Here is a 21,310-nt window from a genome sequence, read left to right on the forward strand (position 1 = left end):
CCAATGAATTGTTCTTTAAAATTCAATTTATATAATAACTGAAAAAAAAAAAAACATGATTAACTATATCATAAGCTTTTTTAAAATGAAGAAAAAAAAAATAACAGGAAAATTACCAGAATCACGATAAGCAAAAATATCTTGGACTAAACGTATTTTTATTTTATTACTGCTGAACGTTGCTTCAAACAACCTGGCTGATCAGGAGAGACCACTTTATGTAGAACCTATTTCAATCTTTTACATAACACCTTTGCTAAGATTTTGTAATCGCGGTTCAGTAACGATATTGGTCTTCAGTTATCTAAATTTTGTTTATCCCCTTTATATTATAGCAACATAAGAACAGCTAATATCCTTATCCAAATGTTTCGTGTGGTCTGTAGAGGTTTTACAATTCCTAAATTATGCAAATAAAAATGATGTATGATGAAATTCTATAATAGGTCTCTCCCTATTTTGGTGGATGGTCTATTTTCCTCCACCCCCCCCCCAAATCTAAAATTTCTTAGCTACATATTTTTTTCTTCTATTTATTGGTTTCTAAGCATACTTTGTTCTTGTTATATTGTAAAACAGCATCTGAGGGATTAGCAGTTCAACAATTACTATTAGCTCTGCTTTTAGTTAGTTCCTCTTTTCTCGTGCTTTTCTATTATATTTGTCGTTTCATTGCATATTTTTGGTAATATAATTATTCATTGTATGATGTTTTGCATGAGAAGTAAAATCATTTAAATCATTCACAGTCAGTTCACTTTTCCTCCCTGTTTCACAGAAGGTGACGAGTTACTTATTGTGTCTGTTCATAATTTTTTCTGTACAATTTCATGCTGTTTCCATCAGTATTTTAGCAAACGGTTGTTTAGAGTACTCATACAGATTAAGTGTACAAATATACTTCGTGTATATATGTTACATATATTCGACGTCTACAATGATGCAACGAATGAATATTTGCGAGGGGTGAAAGAAAGAAAAGTGATTAGAAAAGAAATGCTGTTCTTTCACACAGACAAATTATTCTTTCGGACATTATAAATGTTATTTTCCCTTCCCCTTACTGCATTACTTTTCCCCTCGAAGGATGAATACCTCGCGAGTAACTAGCCTAATTACCTTGACATTCTTAGTGTGATTCCAATGCATGAACACCTATGATGCGCTAACCTCTTCGACGTTTACTTCATATTATAAAATAGAAATCTAATTATACCTCGTTTTTAGTTGTATAATTTAGGAATGATAAAACCTTTACAATCCACAAAAAACAATTGGATAAGGAAATAGATATACATAAATTATCTTGAGTTGAATGTTAAGACTTAATTATGCACATCAATCCAAAGTCTATATAATGGGCCATTGTATTCTTAGTTCAAACTAATTAAACAAGGACGGGTACGTATCGTCAGAACAGATTTGTTTTTCTCTGTCCGATTTTACAACTTCAATTGCACACAATTTGTATTTAAACACAGTCAATCAGTATCACTAAATAGTTCTTGAAGAATTCAAACCCAAGTTTTTTATTTATTTATTTATTTCTAATATATTGTGGCCTTCCAGAAGGTTTCTTTGGTAACAATACTATGCAATAACAATGATCATTCAAACAGATAACACCAACAAAACAAAATAAAGAAATAAATACACACATGTATATAATATGTATACAAGTATACGTAATAATTGGCATCCCCGTAATACCGTCGCACATTTTTAATATCTCATTATTTTTACAGACAGTTATTAGTTTGTAAATCAGACGCTCGATAACCATGAGATTTTCCGGCATTCTTACAAGAAAAAATAATGATAATAAATCAACAAGAGAAGATAGACTATTATCTATTTTAACGACGAAAACTGTACATGTGAATTATCCAATATAGCGTAACACGCGGGATACCAAACTTGCTATGTACATATTTACATTGGATATGTTTAAAGATAATTGCTGCTCTTTAAAGACCGTCACCACTACTGGGCAAGAAGGGATTAGACCTAACAGCGAGCCATCGAGGTCACTGTGACAGGTGGCTATCTCATTAACTCAGCTCTCATTTAACATAAGAAAAAGAGGATCATGGGGGACCAACAGGCACCGATTGGGGAAGTTTTCTATATAGAGGGAGCAAGTAGCTACAAGTATGGCAGTGTGCCTTTAAGTAATACACTTTGATTGTTCACAAGAAGCTGAATAATGGAATACATGTGCACGTTTCAATTAAAAAAGAAAAACATCAACTCTAGTAGCAAGGATTGATGCAGTTAATTTATTTCAACATTTATTATGTCAACCTATGTTTACTAAATGTATCAATTTTGGAACTAATATAAATAATTTAATTACACGCTATCTGCAGATACCATAACTTTTAGAGTACGTTTAAACTGTTCAATGTAGGTGACTTCTTGAAAGAGCTTTTAAGTTGGTTCCATACTCGAATTCCTGAAACTAGGGGTCCTAAATTGTTTGTACACACAATAATGATAATAATAATAGTGTGTTCTTGTATAGTCAGTCAGATTTGACCCTCCTGGCGCTCCCGATTATTACCCTGGCTTTAGCTTGTCTTATGTCTTGATCATTTAGTGAACTGACATGATATAAATTTTTCTTTAAATATGTTGGTACCATACCATGCATCCATTTACACATCATCACTGCCCGTCCAAATTGGAAACGTGTCTGAATAGGCATCCATCCTAAAATGTGTCATTAGAAGATACATCAAACCCTTCGGCCAGTACTACACGTGCAGCTCGTTTTTTGAAACTTTTGCAGTTTTAATTGTTTGTCTTTGAAATCGCTCAGACTGAAGTAAAGAACAATAATCAAAACAAGGTAAAAACAATGGCATTCTACATTTTGTAACACCAAGTCTAAAGTTGTAGAGTTTTAGACAATTGTTTAAAGTTAAATCAATAGGAAAGGCGTAATGCAGTTAATATGTTGTCCAATAATATATGATGTCACTACTTCACGACCCCTTTATTCTGAATCTCTCGTAGAAAAAAACCATTCTTTTGGGGGGAATGTCTGTTGCTATGACGTACTTTTCTGCGCTCTTAGCGCTTTTGACAGTTAGAAGATTTATGTAAGATTCCCGAAAGAGGAATGATTCATCGTGATTGGGCTCGATGTCGAGCTTCTGAAGGCACATGCCAACGAAGACGTCCTCCCACGGGAAGATGGGAATGGTGATAGCGACGTTGAACACTGCTTCGACCACGTCCGTTGACATTATATACCCAGCGCCGATAGAGTAAGTCGGAAAGGAAGCATTGGGGTAAAACGCCTTGGACATGTAGAATTTATGCTTTTTCTGACGCATGACAATCGGGTTCTTGAAGACATACCCCAACATGTATCTGATGCGGGGTGCACCGCGGAGGATTGGTATAATGCGGCGTTGGATGATTGAAGTGTCATCGTCGATCTTCATGGCAAACTCCGCGTGTCTGCAGTAGCTCTTGACCCATTTCAGACCCATGATCGTCTTTCTAGTCAGGTTCAGGTAAGAATCGACAAAAGATTCTTGCACGATGTCGCCGTATTTATTGGACTCGATGTCAACCTTGTCTTGAAGTCCCGCATCGCTTGTAGAGCCCAGCATGAACACCGTCACCATTTTACCACCACCAGCGATAACTGGCCACGTGTCTCTTTTACCGTAGGACCTACGAATGGCTTCACGACGGTCAAAATTTCCTAGTGCTGACGGAACAAAGAATACGACATGCACATCCATTTTCATGCAATTATCGTGAAAACACGTCATCTCTGGATTATGGATGTACCTGAAAAGGTGTTTATCTATGGGTTCCTGTAAATATAGCCCTTTTGCAGGTTTGGAAGCAGACGTTAAGAGTTTAGTCATATTTGAATTTTCTATCACAGTTTGTCGAGCTTCAATGATTCCAGAAACATTTTGATGTGATTTCCAACTTGACATATGGTTCATGGTCTCGACCATAGAGTAGGAGCACTTCTGTAAGCTTTCTTGTTTACGTTGATAGCGGGAAATTACGACATTATGATCCAGGAGATTCCGTAGCGAAATTATACCCGAAGCGGTTATTGTCGCGAGGATCAACACCAGGCGCTTTTCACAGCCCGCTCTCATATTTCTCTCAAAAAGCTAAAACTCTTCTTCAATACAACACAACTAACACTCAGAATGAAATATAAATGAAGAGATATACCTTATTCTATGACTATTATCTTTCTCCGTGTTTCGGTGCCATAACTGAAGTGTCTCAAAGTCCATGGTTACTAATTAGTAATACAGATACTGAGATGCATGTCTTTGTGTAATTGATATTGCTCTTCGTATGCCGAGTTGCGGCAATCTGGGGTCTGTTTCTCGAAACCGTCATAAGCCTAACTTCTTGACTAAATCGGCGTTAGTAAGCTATTTGTCCGGAACGTGTTTCACGGAGCCCTTTTTGCCAAGATAAAGGACAAAATTCTGAGTATTCTAAGTATTTATGACGTTTTGGCCCCTGTCATATCTCTGTCATAACTGTTTTGTCGATGTGCAGCGCCATCACATGTCATTTGTTGGGAAGACTATGGCTTTAGGAAAACTAGAGACATCTCTGTAGTTGGCGGATAAAATTATGACTGTCCTGTCGTTGGTTTCGAGAAACGGGCCCCCGTTTCCGTCATGCATAATTATGTTCACAATATTTGCACAATATTTTCAGCTCAGATATTTGGCATCGGTGGATGGGAAGTATAAATTGATGTCATGAGATATCAGTAAAACACAACCTGCGTAACACGCTGTTGTACTATAAATTGATCAATAGATCAGTACCGAAGCTGTGACGTCATTCAAATCTATTTTTAGAATTTCTCAAGGTTTTCTTTATTTTCCGAAAGAGCATAAAAAAGAATTTCCAAATGTAGAAAAGCAATCGAACATGTTAAGTATTGGCTGAAATATGACCCTCTGAATAAATATATATAACTCTGTGTTATATGCTTTGGCTCCTAACCATTAGGAGCCAGAGGAATTCATATAACACTGAGTTCCCATAGGCAATCTTTTTTTATTAAGATGGTCATATCTCAGCCAATACTTAACATATTCAATTGGTTTTCGACATTTGGACATTCTTTTTTATGCTCTGTCGGAAAATGAAGAAAAAATTGAGAAATTCTAAAAATAGATTTTTTGATGACGTCACACTTCACCACTCTATAGCAAGCACGATTGACTCAGATGTCCAGAGTGCGTCTTTTTTCCCCGTAAGGCAGCCATCCTAGAATGCATATTAATATTTGAATATATGAATATTTGCGTTGGTACGGTGAGGTGGAGATCAAATTCAAATTAAATCGGCCAGATTCTGGACTAATTATTAAACAGTATGTCGCAATGATTGTGAACAAGTTACGACCTGCGTTGGGTAGTTATTCGTTTACGGTAAGCTTCCCGATTTTGTCGCAATGTCACTTATTTAAAGTAAACTTAGCTTTGCATTTGTAATCTGTAATTTGTAATTATCGCATCAGATTCTGTGTGTGTGCGTGTCATGAATATTGATGACTAGCGCATGACGTATCAGTCCTATTGAGCCAATCAAAATAATGCAGCGAAAGGATGGCTACCTTACGGGGAAAAAAAGATGCGTCCAGAGTAGACCCTCACGACCAGCATGCGCGCTGGCCGAGGCGCGTATTTTTTTTCCGTACCGCTAATGCGTCGCAGAAGTTATTTCGACGACTTGAATAGAAGCAACATCCGACGCACACACACACACACACACGCACACACGCACACACACACAAACACACACACTGAATCGCGCCGCACTGATCAAATTCTAGGATTTAGGTTTAGATCAAGGTGCAAGGTTAAAGGTTCATTTTATTTCTTTCGTTCACAACATTTTTACATATAATAATAAAACAAAAAACAGCATAAGAAAAAACAATTTAAGTGCAATTTTAAGTCGATATATAATCCAAATGAAAGAAAGTGGAGACCTTAGAAAAGCTGGGCTTGTAAAAGCAAGGTCCCCATATAACATAATCCATCAATGTTTCAAAACTACACATGATTAAATATGGGGGAAAGATATATTTAGTCTAGGTTTTCAAGGTTAGGGTTGGGGGTAGGGCTTATGAATAGGATTAAGGTTAGGGAGACATTAGCTGAAATTAGCAATCGAAAATAATTTAAACCCCTCAAACCAAGGATAACCATCGGCACTGTCGGCTGATGCGTTATGATCTGAAAACGTGACAAGATCAGTGCGGCGCGATTCAGTGTGTGTGTGTCGGATGTTGCCTCTATTCAAGTCGTCGAAATAACCTCTGCGACGCATTAGCGGTACGGAACAAAAATACGTGGCCGGGGCCCGTTTTTTGAAGCCAATGACAAGACAGTCATAACTTTATCCATCATCTACGGAGATATCTTTGATTTTTCTAAACCGTTTCACGAAAAACTTACTAGCTAAGTCATCTCGTAAAATCGATGCTATCGGGGAGAAGAGGAGCCACGATATAGCCTTAATCGCATTTCTACCTCATCTATAGATTAAAAAGGGAATTTTAGGAAAACTCCTTAAAAAAAAGAAGAATTAGGACTAAGCAGGATTGAAATAGTAGCAGGGAATAAGAGATCCAAGTACTTCAAAATATGTGTAGATTATACCATAGAACTCATGAAAAACTTTTTCATGTTGTATATACTTATGTTTTCGTACGTTATAGAAATTCTACAAATTCATCATTATTTTCCTCCTCTTCCTTCTCCTCTTTTTCTTCTTCTTCTTCTTCTTTTTCCTCTTGTACTTAATATCATTTTTATCATCAGTTTAATGTTATTATTATTATTATTATCTTTAATAAGTAGTTCTTTTAATTTTCTTATCTGTCTGTAAATATTACTATTTTAACTTATTAATTTAAGGGACCCCACTGGAAATAAGCTCTCGAGCTTTCGTGGGTTATCCTGTTCAAGCTGACTTATTTTTGATCTGTTATTATTGTATATTGTTGTATGTTGGAAGCTTGTCGAATAAAAACCAATCAATCAATCAATCAACTACTTGTATACAATTGTGAATATTTCATTTCATGACCGGTAAATCAGTTTCGTTTTTTAAATGGGTACCCACGGATATCCCTAATTGATACTCTATCAAAATACACCATCATATTATTTTTAGTAGATATATGGTGCTATGAAAGTTGTGTCCAATGCTTTAGGCTTGAAAAAAATCTCATCAAAATGATAACATTTAAGCTTTCCAACTAATAAAACACATGTTTTTAACTATTCAGTTTACACATCTGTAGACAGATCTTATCTCGAAATTGATATGGGTCTGAAAACTACAGAATATGCTTCTGACTGGCTTGCCTGCTCTGGCAGATTACCCATTCCTCCGAGGATTCTACAAAAGGAAATAAACGCGTATAATCAGTTTAGTTTACTTATATATAAACATGGCATAGTCAAAACAAATATTCATATATGATTTCTTGTCTTTTTTTTGCCAGCCAAGTTTAGCTACTCAATGAATGGCATGTGATGGCGCTGTTCATAAACTAAAAAAGTTATGACAGGGTCGGAGGCGTCAGTACTACCATGGACCTTGTTAGTAGGTCTACTCAACGAATTTCAAGTAATTTCTTACTTGAAATTCGATTGGTCTACTGCTTAGTCAGGATGTTTTCCTTGATCTTGGCGAAGAGGGCTTTGTAAAACGCATAGCCGACAAGCAGCTTCCTAGCACTGATTGTAATAGTCAAGAAGTTAGACGGTTGCGAGAAACGGACCCCAATAGACCAGTTTGAAGTCAGAAGCAAATGGTTCAGATGACCCCAAATATCCACAGATCTTTTTAAACATTATAAATCCCACTTTGTGCCTTTGGAATAATCACGACTAAAGTCATGGAGGTGATTCTTTGTTTGCCCTCTTGAAAGGATTACTGCCACCTTGTAAGATTTAAAGGGATAGTTGAGTTCTGTTTTCAGACCGAAAATGACTTCAAAGTGCATGGTTGTTGCTCTTATTCTTATCTATGACACTTATAGTGCCCTTTTAGAACCTGTAATTGCTATGAAGGTAATTCTAGACCTCAGAATGTGTGAAATTTAGCCAATAGGATCATACCAATTCAGCTCCACTTTAAAACAAATACAGCTCAACTTAAAAAAAAATACGGTGACCGTTAAATAATTATCTAATTAAAAATACGATACATGGGCCGGCTGGATGTGCTTAATATAACCAACACGAAAATGCCAACAAAAAAGCCAACATTAGCATAAGCTGAAATACGACGTAAAAGGCGCTATCTCGTTTTTTTCAACTTTTTTCCCCAATTTATCTGATTTGTGGTGGTACACAAGTATTATAAATCGTCATATTTATGGATATTTCAGCCGTTTCTGAACCGATTTTGATCAAACTAAGATGATTTTGTCATTTAAATTGTATGTTCTTTCAAATTTGACACTCAGTTTTTCATTATCTCACAAAAGATTGTGTAGCGCCCTCTGCAACAGAACTGTCAATTACCAGTCTGAAGATATATTAGATTCTGTCGACATGAATATGAACATGAATCACAGGAAAATAATCAGGCGACTTCAAGAGTAAATATAGTGTACATAGAATTAATTAAGAGCCATCTGCTCAATATTGATGTACACACAAATAAACGACCAAATAAAATGATTTGGATTCAATATGAAATAAGAGTATAAGAGTATATCATGTCATTGTATATATCTTTCTATCAGTATATGATTACATCACAATATACATCAATCAATACTTCCAGGTTCCAACATTAAATATTTCCCAAAGAAAATAAATAATGCAAGCGATGACCAATTCGTCCTTCGGGGTATTATATACAAGCAATAATCCACCGGGGTTTTAAGGAGCATTTTCTTTTACTCCCCCTTGAGCTCCAAATAATAATAATAACACAAAAATTGAGGGGGGGGGGGGGGTTATTCCCAAAACACCCTCTGCGTACGCGCCTGGGTGCATGAATGAATAATGATTACACAACTTCTTGAGCATGTATCCAGTATTAGTCTCAGTGGATTTTACAATTGTGTACAAGTGACATTTATGACTATTCAAATGGGCACTTCAAACTGGCTGAACTGGACAACTTTCGACACATAAAATGATTTAATTGTCTATTTTCCTTCTTCAAAGGATGTGTATTAAAACGCTTTACGTGATTTTTATATATTTCTTGTAGTACCCCAAGGGACAAACGGGAGAGCTGCCCATAACAACGTAGCAATCCATTGACTATATTGCCATATGATATTGGCATAGATTTATAGTCATCTCATATTTAAACCATTAAAAAGTCCCTTATTATCGATCCAATTTGTTTGGAACTTTCGCCATCCTGTTTCTCAGAATTTTCTTTCATGCAGGTGAACTTATGTCAAAGCTTGGATTGCGCTTTAAAGTGATTCGGTAACATTGTTGAAGTTTAATGGAAAAACTGCGTAATTTTTGTTATAAATGATACTCATTATATTCCTTTTACTGTACTAACCCTCTTACATGCAACAAATCCTGAAGAAATTCTCAAACCACAAAGATATTAATGTTTTTCTTTGAAGGTATCACTGTGCAACACCCTCTAACAGTAAATTCTTCCAACCTTTTTGAATTTTTCCCAACCAGTTTTCCATAAAAAAGAAGACATAAGACAGGCTTTAAAAAATCACTCGTCACTTATAGTCTGGAATGGTATATAGAGCCAATTCATTGCTTTGTGACGATTTACATTGATCTAAAATGTAATTTAATTTTAATAATATAGTTGGGAGAATTAAGGAATCGATCAGATCAGATTAATAATGGTCTGTCTTCACTCATACTTTCAGATAGTCTGAAATTGTACATCTAGCATTGAAGTCACTATCTTAGCAGCATTTTCTCTCATCTGAACAATGTTACCGAGTCCCTTTAAAGGCACACTGCCATAATTGTAGCTACTTGCTCCCTCTATATAGAAAACTTCCCCAATCGGTGCCTGTTGGTCCCCCATGATCCTCTTTTTCTTATGTTAAATGAGAGCTGAGTTAATGAGATAGCCACCTGTCACAGTGACCTCGATGGCTCTCTGTGTGGTCTAATCCCTTCTGGCCCAGTAGTGGTGACGGTCTTTAACTATTGCCTCCTATAACCAAGGAGAACGAAGATGGCTTCCATGGAGTGTACTTGAAATACTAGTGGTACCACAACAATTTTTCTTTATGTTATTTATTAAAGGTAAAGACCAGTATTGGAAACGCCCCAATTTCAAAAAAATTAAATGGAAGCTCTTATTACCAATCATGTGAACGAATATGTTTTGAATAATACATGATGATAACAATTTTGCCGGGGGACCGCCTACTAATTGATATATTTGGTAAATTAGTTTATCTATTGGATTGTGAGAGATAAACTCACGTGTCGCGCATGTGTGCGTAGTCCCATATACATCTGTCTGTGTACAGTGCTTGTAACTTTACGAAGACTGGGCCAAATTCCAGAACCTTGCAGTACACACCAATACTTATATACTAGATGATCAACCTTTTTCTGATCGATTCCACAACGTTTCTTTCACAATGCAATCGCATGACCATTATCTTTAAGTTTTATTCCAGTAGGGTAGTTCCATTTGAACCCCCCCCCCCAAAAAAAAAAAAAAAAAAAAAAAAAAATTGGCCTGCTTTCCAAGGAAGCCTTACATTATACAGGTACATATAATAACATCACATTTATTCCCAAACAACACAGATTTAACACAGAACTACGTAATAGTATAATAATTAAAAAAATAAATGGATACTCTAGACGAATACATTACACAATTATTTTGAATAACAACATCAATAACCAGGGCCTAAAGCCCATTTATTCATTATCTTTGGAAAAAAAGAGAAACAAATCTAGCACAAAACAAATGAATACTAGATCTGGGAAAAAAGAAAAAAGAAAGTGAAAACAGATGTTGATATTCTGCAGTATGCATTGTATGAGACAAAACAGTATTGTTGATGTCCTCAATTATATTTTGAACAGTCTTCACGCCGTAAGTAATCATTGTCTCAATTTCATTCCCATGGACCCCAAGCACCGCCATGTAAAGCCGGGTCAGCATTTACATCCGGGGGCGGATACCTCGGGGGAACCGAATCCTTGTAATAGTACTGCAGCCTGTGTAGAAGTTGCGCCACCACATCCGGATACGTATCGGATAGATCGTTCTCCTCCAGCGGATCGGCGGTTATGTTGAACAGCCACACTTTCTGCTTTGGTTTTTGCACTGGATAAATGGTATGGAGTCCGGATTCGGGAGGCGGCTTCCACAAATTCACCTGCACGTCTATCGTGGGGAATTTTATGAAATTGGGGAGAGAAGAAAGAGAAGAGAGAGTTAAACGGATATGAGAAAGGGAATCACTTGGGGGGGGGGGGGGGGAGTTACGTTTAAAAAGGAAATTATAAAAACAACCTTATGGGAGGTAGAATACTTTCTCAATGTAGAAGCGTATAGAGAGCCACTTTTTAGGAGTCATAATAAGGGATCACATTCTTTTGAGTTGAATCCAGTCCAACCTTTAGTGACTACAATCAAAGTAGTTTTACTAACTCGTTTTTTTAGAAAGTCACTTTCACTGTGTATTTCATTTCTATTATCTTATTTTACCGGATTGTTGATATCAAACGCTCTTTACCTATCCTTTCTTGTCTACTAAAGACTTCATCAGATATGGTACAGTATGAAACCGCGGGAAAAAATGTATGTTCCGATTACGTAACGCTTCATTACAATCTTTGCGTATTTCAATATTAATTGATGGACAAGCTAGGCTATTGCAATTTCCTTAGGATGATGGCTGGACAGTCTTTGCGATGGTGTTTATTATAAAAACAGGTACAACTAGAATATGTGTACTCTAATAGGGCAAATGACACCACGTGATCGTGCATCACCCTTTCTTAGCACGCTTACCGTGCCAAAAATGTCCCCATCAAAAATAAAGGAAACATGGTAGAACTAATGAGCATTATGCCTATTGTTTGGATGCGCTTAATATATGATTTCATTAGCCTGTGTGCAGAGCATATTCACCAATGCACTCGCACACATGAACTGTTTGTGTGCTGTACTTACCACCTGAATATTTAGCCCCCGAACCCGTCTGAATCTTCCAGTCCCCCACACGCAGAGCAGCCTTCATCGACGTGTTGAACTTTCCCGGAATCATCCTACACTCCGTCGTTTTCTTTCCAGAACATTTAGCATCGCCTTCGAAGTCCGCTGCGACGTCGAGGGGATCCAGGTTATGGAGTAGCTCCTGCCGAGGGGAGGGATCCATGCCCCTTAGGTTCAATTGAGTAAAAGATAAAGTTGGGTTCTGCTGATATAATTTCAACTTAAAAAAAACAACGTGTGGAATCGTCAAAATGATCATTAATTAGCTCGATTGTGATGGTGGTGGTTATTTTACCTGACTGCTAAGAATGCATAAACGCTTGTAAGTAAGCAACCAGACGGCCGACGGCTTTAGGTCCTCTCCGAGGGACTTGGTAATGATGATTCATGCCTTACCAAAGGGCACTAGCGCATCGACTTGGTTTCGAACCCGGGTCACCGGATTACGTTACCACTGCTCTACCGACTGAGCTATCGCGCCTCCTCAGTGTACACAGTAATACGTATGTGAGAAAGCACAAAGATGTGGCATCAAAAATGTGGTCCACAACCTTTAGCTGTAACTGTTTATGTTACGAACATGAGGGCATTCGAAGAACCATCCTTGACAAGGGTTTTTTTTTTTGCTTGATATTTTTTCGCACAAACATAAAACGAATGAAAAAGCTCACATTATGTTAACCTTTCCCAGACCTCAACCTTCTCTTTGACAAAAAGACAACGTGAAGCTTTGACGTGGTTAAAACATAGAAGTATCATTCATACACTCCCCAAAAGTGAGATTAGAATCGCGACTCGCCTGTTTGCATTGAGGGACAGGAAGTATAGATATTTAAATGTCACTATTGGCCGCATTTTTTCAAAATAAAAAATCGTACTTATAGTAAGAATCTGATCGGAATCAAAGTCTCAATATTTAATGAGACTTTTGAATTCACGCGCTTAAAAAAATGTGAGATTTTGATGTGGATTAACAAATAAAGGCAATATTCAAATCACATTCACTAGTCTACGTGTGGATGTAGCTACTGTCATCAATTGTCGGTTGGTGTTAATCATACGTGGACAAATCATAATACAATAAAAACTGCTTTAGTGACCACCTGCATCGAAAGGTCAAATTTGTCATCTTTCTTGTGAAATGGAACCAAACAAGAAGAGAGCTTCCCATTTGCCCCCCCCCCCCTATTAAAAAAAAAATAGACGGAATTCAATGAGGGGATATCAGTGAGGACCAATACCGTCTTATCAGTGACATGTTGTAAGTATGCGACCTTTGTCGGTCGATAGCGAGAAAACACTATTTTGCCGATAGTGGAAAGTCGGTATTGGTCCTGGGGGTGTTTCACAAAGATCCTAAGTAGAACTTAATACTAAGTTGGACTTAAAAATTATGGACAGCCATTGGAGCCTTAAAATGAAATATATTCAAAAGCAGAAATTCAAGTATTTTAGACTTTTTTTATAAATTCCACATCAAGAACATGAAATCTCCTTGATGATAGAAAATATGAATGATTTCAATCAACATTTTATGCCTTTCAAAATAACTTTTACAAAATATTTTCAAAGATGCTAACGGCTTTCCATAATTTTTAAGTCCAACTTAGAGATAAGTTCAACTTAGAATCTATGTGAAACACCCCCCCCCCCTGATTGACTAATTAACCCAATACCTGATCGAGTTCCAGACATCGTAGCCATCCAGAGGTTTGGTTCCATTCAGGCTACCCCCAGCCATGCCTGCCACGATGGTGGGTAACCAGTCACTCACGTGAATGAGTTCATGATTTATCGTTCCTTTCACCGATGGGGGCAGGAGGGGGCTGTGAACGAACCCTACACCACGCACCCCTCCCTCCCAGAGGGAGCCCTTCGACCCCCTCAGAGGCCAGTTATTCGCACCGACATTGATGGGACCACCATTGTCTGTTTCAAATGAAAATCAAAAGAGAAACAATAATAAATCAGTATTGTTCTTCACAGTGTTACTTAACATCTATATTTGTGCTGTAAATCAACGATAAGAAACTATGATCCTAAATTATGTTATTCTTTTATATTATATTTGATATGAAGTATTGAAAAGCGATTATCTTTCCAACAAGACTAATGCAACTGGAAATGGTAGGGGGAAAACTGTTTTTAGTATTAATGGTTTAACCATATTTCACGCAACTACGTTGGGCGCACAGCTCCAAATTATCAAAATATCGGTAAGATGTCGAAAAAAACAGGATACCACTATTATAGAAAGGAACCAAAAAGTACCAAGTGATGCCATGCCATTTGGGATTCCATGTGAAATGTTGAAAATATTTGATAAAATGGTGGAAAATTTGGCTATTCTTTGGCGTTTTTTTCCGAACAAAAATATGACTGCAACGACAGGATGTAACAATCTTCATTTCGAGAGTAAAGGTGATAATGAATGGTGTATATTGATCCCTACCTCTGTCCGCGTGTTTTCCAAGTATTACTGTAAATGTATTCTGATCGTAAATACGAACTGATGGTATGATATTTTGTCTTGCAATATGATGTACATCGTATCCGGACACCTACCCCCTGGACATCCACCCCCAGATAACCACCCCAGTCAACAACCCCCTAGGACAACTACCCCTAGGACATCTACCCCAGAGGACATACTTCCCTCTAGGAGGACTACCCCCCAGGACAACTACCGCCAGACAACCATCCTCTAGGAAAACTACCCCCGGGGCATTTATCCTAGGGGATAGTTGTCTGGGGGTAGTTGTCCGAGGGGTAGTTGTCCGAGGGGTAAGTTGTCCTGGGGTAATTGTCCGGGGGTAGAAAGAACGCCGACTATAAGTTGGTGAGACATTTGTAAATAGTCCCTTCTGATTGATACACGTCTGTAAACACCCAATTACACACAAAAACACCTCACACCCAGACTTACACCGCACAACCACACCGCACACACGCTAACATCTTATACCGACCAATGATGAACTCATACCTGTGGAGAATATGATGATGGTGTTGTTGTACAGCCCTGCGTCCACGAGTGCCCGGGTAACGTTCCCGATACCCTCATCCATACATGACACCATCCCTGCATAGGCTCGTCTCGCTGAACTGGTGATGTTCGCATAAGGCTCTTCGTATTTGGAGGGTACTTGCAGAGGACTGTGCACGGCTTGGTATGCCAGATACAGAAATAGTGGCTAAACAAATAAAATAAATGCAAATACAGGTTAGCCCTAGTTCTTCTTCATCTTCGCTATAGGTACAGTCCACCTTATGGTGTGTTTTCTCGTTCTTTTGAAGGTGCAACTGTGCAGGCATAAGGTGTAAACAAAAATGTTGTATTGCCCTCTGCGACCGACCTAAGAATCTTGAAATCTACGGTCGGATTAAAAAATAAAAAAAAATGTATTAAAGCGAAAAGCTACGAAATATCAGCTCAAAGACGGAGAAAAAAAAAGAAAAAAAGTTAAAAGAAAAAAAAAGATTTCCGACCGACCGACCCATGCTCTGGCGCCCACAGGGCAATAACAACATCCTTTTTTTTTAGGCATAATGTACAGTGTCCTGATATCTATATTAAAAAAAAAAAAACTACATCAAAAGGAACGATGTACAGCTTAAGGTATTAACAACCGTAGATCAAACGATTGTAGCATGAGTATCCCTGCTTGAAGCTGGGCAAAGAGGTACGGGGGAACTAGATTAATTTTGCCACTCTCTACCCAGGGTACCAGTATGAAGGAATTGCTTGACTGCTTTGATCAATTTTCTTGGCCCTTCTTCTTCTTCTTCTTATTCTCACATAGGTTTTTGTACTTACAAAAATAGCTCGTTAGTGCTTTAAATCTTATCATGCCAAGGGGCTAATCCCCAGGGTGCCAAGCCCCAAATTCCCCCGTGCCAGGTTGTTTTGGAGATAATCTGATTAACGTGATGGTTCTATGAATGGCGAGTGCAAAACACACAGCACAGTCCAATGAGCATGAACAATAACTGCGATTACGAAAGCGCACTTGCACGCACATGGCACTCAATAGGTACTAGCTCTCTCGCATGTACGAAGCAGCATAGCGATAGCGTGCATGCAGCCTTATGGCAGGCTATGAGTTAAATCATCCCGGACGCTTCAATTTAATCCCTTGATAAAATAAGTCAGAAATATTATTTAATCGTTATCATTACTGTTTTGCCAATTTAAGAATTTTAAAGCTACTTTCGTTTTGAAAATTCCAGGCACTGAACGCGATATGGTCAAGCAACACAAAATGGAAACAGTCTGTGCAGAAAATGGCATATCTATTCATGCATCTTGAATACTTTTTTAGGTCTCTAAATCAACAGTTATTTTTCAGAACCGCAAAATGTGAATGACTATCTCCAAAGTTTCAAATCATTTCCGTTGGCACATCTTTTTCGCTTACCAGGGAGGTGATAAAGAAGGAGTGGAAACTCCTAATTTATACATACGCATGCGTGAGTTCGAAAGCGTAACAATGGGATTTGTAACATTCGACTTGGCTTTGAAGTTCCATGCTCTGAGCTGCTCTTCCACTGCGGGGAATTTTGAAGGCCAGGCACCAGTTTCACATTTATTACAGAGTATTAAATTACCGGCTTTAGCGGATTTATTCCCATCCTTCTTTATCACCTCCATGCGTTTACCTTTGACCTCTCGTGGTTATTGATGACGTCAATGGCTTTACTGGTGAAGAGATGCGTCGAATACTGTCCCTTGTACTGGAAAGCAGGTGTCTTATTGGCCATCAAGTCAAGTCCTTTCAGAGTCTTGCTACCGATTTGGAACGAGCGCGAGTGAGAGTAGTAGTCTTCTGCACCAGAGAGGTACCCTATGGTAAAGAAACATTTGAAGTGTACCAACAGACGTTTTTACTAACATTTACAAATGTGCAAACTTTGAATGCTGGGGTAGATATCACAAATTTGCAAACTTGGATGTTGGGGAAAGTTTGATTTTTTGTTTGTTTTGTTTTTGTTTTTCGGGGGGGGGGGGGGTGAGGGGGGGGGAAACTTTTATAGAAAGTCAACTTCTCGTTTAGAACGTGTTATAATACGTATATATATATATATATATACACACACAATTAACAACTAAATCATTCATACTCCTTTTAAATTTGATGTTTTTGTATTTTTCGTATTAACTCCAGAGTGAAAGATAGACCAGTTGAATTAGGGCATAGTTGAATACTTTTAGTTTTAGCTTCAAAGCCTATCTGCACTAGTTTCGCAAGGAGGGATTAGACCTCCCTGCATGGTAATTGATAGACAAATGATAGATATATTTCTTTGTAATAGTCCTTAGACTTATGCCTCGGTCACACCTTTGCGTATTGCTGCGTATTTATGGCAAGCCGTTTTAACATTTATGCCTATTTCTTGATATTAAGAAGTGAATTCTGGATATCAAGAAATGATATTCTGTTGTAAAGCAATGGCAATTCTTGATATCAAGAACTAGGAATAAATGTTAAAACGGCTTGTCATAAATAGGCAGCAATACGCGAGCCAAGTACGAGAAGATGAGACTGAGGCTTAAAGGAAGGAAATGAATATTGCAATATATCATAAGCATGTCACAAAGCAAACGTCATTCATCCTTACCAAAGTAAGAATCGAAGCCCCTTTCTGTCGGCGTACACGCGTCTTTATAAAAGCCGATGTGCCATTTACCGACCATGTGTGTGGCGTAGTCCCGCTCTTTTAGTTTCTGGGGGAGGGTCACCTCATCCAAGGGCAGACAGTGAGGCTGTGCTGGTCTGATGACACCGTACTGAAGGCCTGTGTGGATCTTTTTCAAAGAAAAATTAAATAAATATAGGTGACCGGGGTGGGGAATGATCTTTTCCGACTTCTTGAAGCCGCGCGCGCCGCCAAAAAATAATAAATTACGGCAGGTTGGGGTTTGGGCAGCCGCGCCTATATATAATGAGTTAGGTCCAAGCGGATCCAGGATTTCTTAGGGGGGGGGGGGCAAATTTGAAATTATGCGAGCCAGATATTGGTACGTTTCTCGGCGGGGTCAAGGGGTGGAGCCCCCAGAAGCTTCGGGGGTATAGGCATTTAATAATTGTCAGATGAGCATATTTTTATACCTTATTTGTGACACTGGCAGGACACCAATTGGTGTGGGGTCCAGGGGGCGGAGCCCCCGGAAGGTCAGGGGTTTTATACATTAACCTACCGTCAGATGGGCATATTTTAATACCTTATTTGTGACACTGGAAGTTAACGAATAATAACCAAAATATTTCATAGTTTCTTGTATCTGAATTAAATTTGAAAGCAAATGTAAACCTTCTTTTAATTACAACGTTTATCCGAAAAAAGGAGCACACTTTACAACAAAAAACAAATATCTTTGTGATGGCCCGTTAACTTTCCTAAAATCAATTACGAGACTGACAGAAATACACTAGGTATTTTATAAACAGCATGTTTTGGAAGAAGTGTCAGGATGGTGATGTAAAGACACTGTACGTATAGAAGGCAAGTTAGATAGAAGAAGAAGATATAGAAATAAGGATTTTATGTTTCATGTTATCCATTTTCATACCATAATACATGTACATGTATATTAAAAATATGAAAATTAATTTCTGTCTGGCATGTATTTATATTATGTGATGCAATATTTTTCGCTTTGATTGTGCTGTGTGATTGCTCAGAACGTATTCGTAAAGTGATTTTGACACTTTCTTCCTTAATCAGGTGGTCATATAGATGTCATTTATAGTAAAAAGGGACGTAAAGATCACGTAAGGATATGAAGTCTTTATGACATTTTCTGTTGGTATTAAACCGCATTTAAAAAACGTCCCAACAATGTATTCTCTGACCAGCAATACTAAAAAATTACATTGAAATGGTGTCCGTATTACGTCTTCCATTGGTACAAGTTTACGTCTCGAAGATGTCCTTTTTAGACGTCAAGTTATGTCGTCTTTTTGACGTAATACAAGACGTAAATAAAACGTGATTTTTACCAGCTCTGGTATCAGGGATGTAGTAGAAGAAGTGGAACAAAATTAAAGAAAAACGATGAAGCAGAAAGGAAGGAAGAAGCAGAAGGAAGAGAACGAGAAGAGGAAAGAAATTAGACACTAAGAAGAAGATGAGTAGGAGGAGGAGGAGAAAGAAGTAGAAGGTGATAAAGAAGAAAGAAATAAGGATTAGAAGAAGGAAAAAAAAGACCCCCAAAAAAGAGAAAAGAAGAATAAGCAATAGATAAATGATATGAAAAAGATGAAGAAAAAAAGAAAAATGTACTGATGATAATGCAGTACAACTATAAGCTGTATAATAAGAAATAGAAGAAGAGGAAGAGAAGAAAGAAGACGAATAAAAAGAAAGAACAGAAACAGAGGGAACTATTTACCTGGTATCTCCCCGAGAGTAGTTGGCTCCTGGTTGGGGAGCAGATGGGTTGGACATAGTACTTCTCAAGCTTGACTCCTTCTCCAGCTAACCCGTCGAGATTCGGCGTCAACACCATCGACCCATGCTCGCGACCGTGATATCCGACATCGTTGTACCCAAAGTCGTCAGCGAGAATGAACACGACGTTAGGTCGTCCGGTGTGTGATTGGTCCGAAGTTGCAAACGTCAACAAGTGGAATAGGAAGACAAACCGAAGGAGACCTCTAAGAGCCATCGTCAAATATTGCACCATTATTTTATCTAGGTAAATTGACGATGCAATTGCTTTTATAGCCCATCAACCACGTGTGCCTCCCTCGTGTAATGTAATGCGATGTATACAATACGTACATCCAATATCTATAAAAACGGTCCTGTATTCCACAGAGTAATCACCTATTGAGTGAGAGCAGGGAGGTGTTTCACAAAGATCCTAAGTTGAACTTATCTCTAAGTTGGACTTACGAATTATGGAGAGCCATTTGTAGCCTTAAAATAAAATATATTCAAAAGCAAAAATTGAAGTATTTTAGACTTATCATAAATTCCACATCAAGAACCTGAAATCTTTCATAATGATAGAAAATATGATTGATTTGAATCAACATTTTATACCTTTTAAAATAACTTTTACAAAATATTTCAATTCATGCTAATGGCTTTCCAGAAATGTTAAGTCCAACTTAGAGATAAGTTCAACTTAGGATCTTTGTGAAACACCCCCCTGGTCAGATTGAGAGTCACCCTGCTATTGCGGCTACCTCTACATATTGACAACAGTTCCACTACAAGTCAGCTTCAACTGTATATCCTCCACTCACAAACGGTACTATACATGCATAGCTCACCGTTCTTCAGTATGTTAGACGTTCTCTATAACACCACTTTCAATCCACAGGCAATATTCAATGAATACATTGTAGACACCAATTATTGATTATCGACTCGGCTTTTACCCACACGGTTGTTATCAGGTGGGCCTATTCTATTGAATACTAGCTGCTTCAAGAGTCACGCAGACACGCACAGACCGTGCTACATGTATTGAATGCACGCACTTCCTAAAAGAATTGGCCCAAGCTATAACCTCAGTCAGTCTCTACACGCCTGAATCACAATCCGAGCTTAAGTTATGTTTGCGAACTACTATAGTAATAAATAGGGACTTTTAGATTTGCGTGGACTGATACGTGTGACGTCCATTCAAGGCAGTGCATTAAAAGGACGTCGACCGTAGCAATCCACACTGCCTTCGTGCAAATCTAAAAGTCCCTAATATAGGCTCAATTACCAACCATGTAAGTCGCCCTTCGTAACGGAGAGTCTTGTTTGGAATTGAATTGAATTGATATATTTGTTATACACGGTAAAAAAAAAAAAAAAAACAGTAACAAGACCAATTTCCTTTAGGGCCGTGTGAAAAAATGTAAATATATCAAATAAACATATCATTTGTGGTTTTAATCAAAAATGACAATGGTACATCAAATGAATTAATAAAAACAAACAGGAAATAACAGGATGAAGATAAATGTATACCAAAAAGATATTTTAAAAAGTAACAGTAGGATGGTAGAGTGTATGCAAACTGAACGTAGTGCACTGCCTAGATTGTTTTCGTGTCGCGCGCTCAATCAGCTGAGAAAATTAA

The 21,310-nt window shown here is 37.9% G+C and overlaps 2 protein-coding genes across 3 annotated transcripts; both read right to left on the reverse strand.

The window, feature by feature from the left end:
• Positions 1-2,946: 2,946 nt before the first annotated feature.
• LOC593281 (beta-1,3-galactosyltransferase 5-like) lies at positions 2,947-4,330 on the reverse strand. The gene has a single exon (XM_792762.3). It carries the CDS (start codon positions 4,131-4,133, stop codon positions 2,988-2,990), a length of 1,146 nt encoding a protein of 381 aa, XP_797855.3. The 5' UTR covers positions 4,134-4,330; the 3' UTR covers positions 2,947-2,987.
• A 6,549-nt stretch (positions 4,331-10,879) lies between these two features.
• LOC591704 (arylsulfatase B) lies at positions 10,880-20,833 on the reverse strand. 2 transcript variants are annotated; one of them, XM_030988658.1, is made up of 8 exons: positions 20,508-20,833; positions 19,619-20,055; positions 17,845-18,031; positions 16,885-17,069; positions 15,212-15,419; positions 13,902-14,154; positions 12,184-12,392; positions 10,880-11,391 (listed from the first exon to the last, which is right to left on the reverse strand). In XM_030988658.1, exons 2-8 carry the CDS (start codon positions 19,910-19,912, stop codon positions 11,120-11,122), a joined length of 1,608 nt encoding a protein of 535 aa, XP_030844518.1. In that variant the 5' UTR covers positions 19,913-20,055; positions 20,508-20,833; the 3' UTR covers positions 10,880-11,119. The 2 variants fall into 2 exon arrangements, with proteins under 2 accessions (XP_030844518.1, XP_030844517.1); XM_030988657.1 differs by lacking the exon at positions 20,508-20,833 and having other exon boundaries at positions 19,619-20,135.
• Between the last annotated feature and the right edge of the window lie 477 nt (positions 20,834-21,310).

This window comes from Strongylocentrotus purpuratus, unplaced genomic scaffold (genome assembly GCF_000002235.5).
Source record: "Strongylocentrotus purpuratus isolate Spur 01 unplaced genomic scaffold, Spur_5.0 spur5_scaffold_17, whole genome shotgun sequence".
Classification (NCBI taxonomy): domain Eukaryota; kingdom Metazoa; phylum Echinodermata; class Echinoidea; order Camarodonta; family Strongylocentrotidae; genus Strongylocentrotus; species Strongylocentrotus purpuratus.

Coding starts and splice junctions, on each gene's coding strand:
- LOC591704 (XM_030988658.1), bottom strand. CDS start 19,912: ATGGTGCAATATTTGACGATGGCTCTTAGAGGTCTCCTTCGGTTTGTC. Junction 14,155..15,211: donor CATCATCATATTCTCCACAG/GTATGAGTTCAT, acceptor CATTTGAAACAG/ACAATGGTGGTCCCATCAAT. Junction 12,393..13,901: donor GATGTCTGGAACTCGATCAG/GTATTGGGTTAA, acceptor ATTGAACCTAAG/GGGCATGGATCCCTCCCCTC.
- LOC593281 (XM_792762.3), bottom strand. CDS start 4,133: ATGAGAGCGGGCTGTGAAAAGCGCCTGGTGTTGATCCTCGCGACAATA.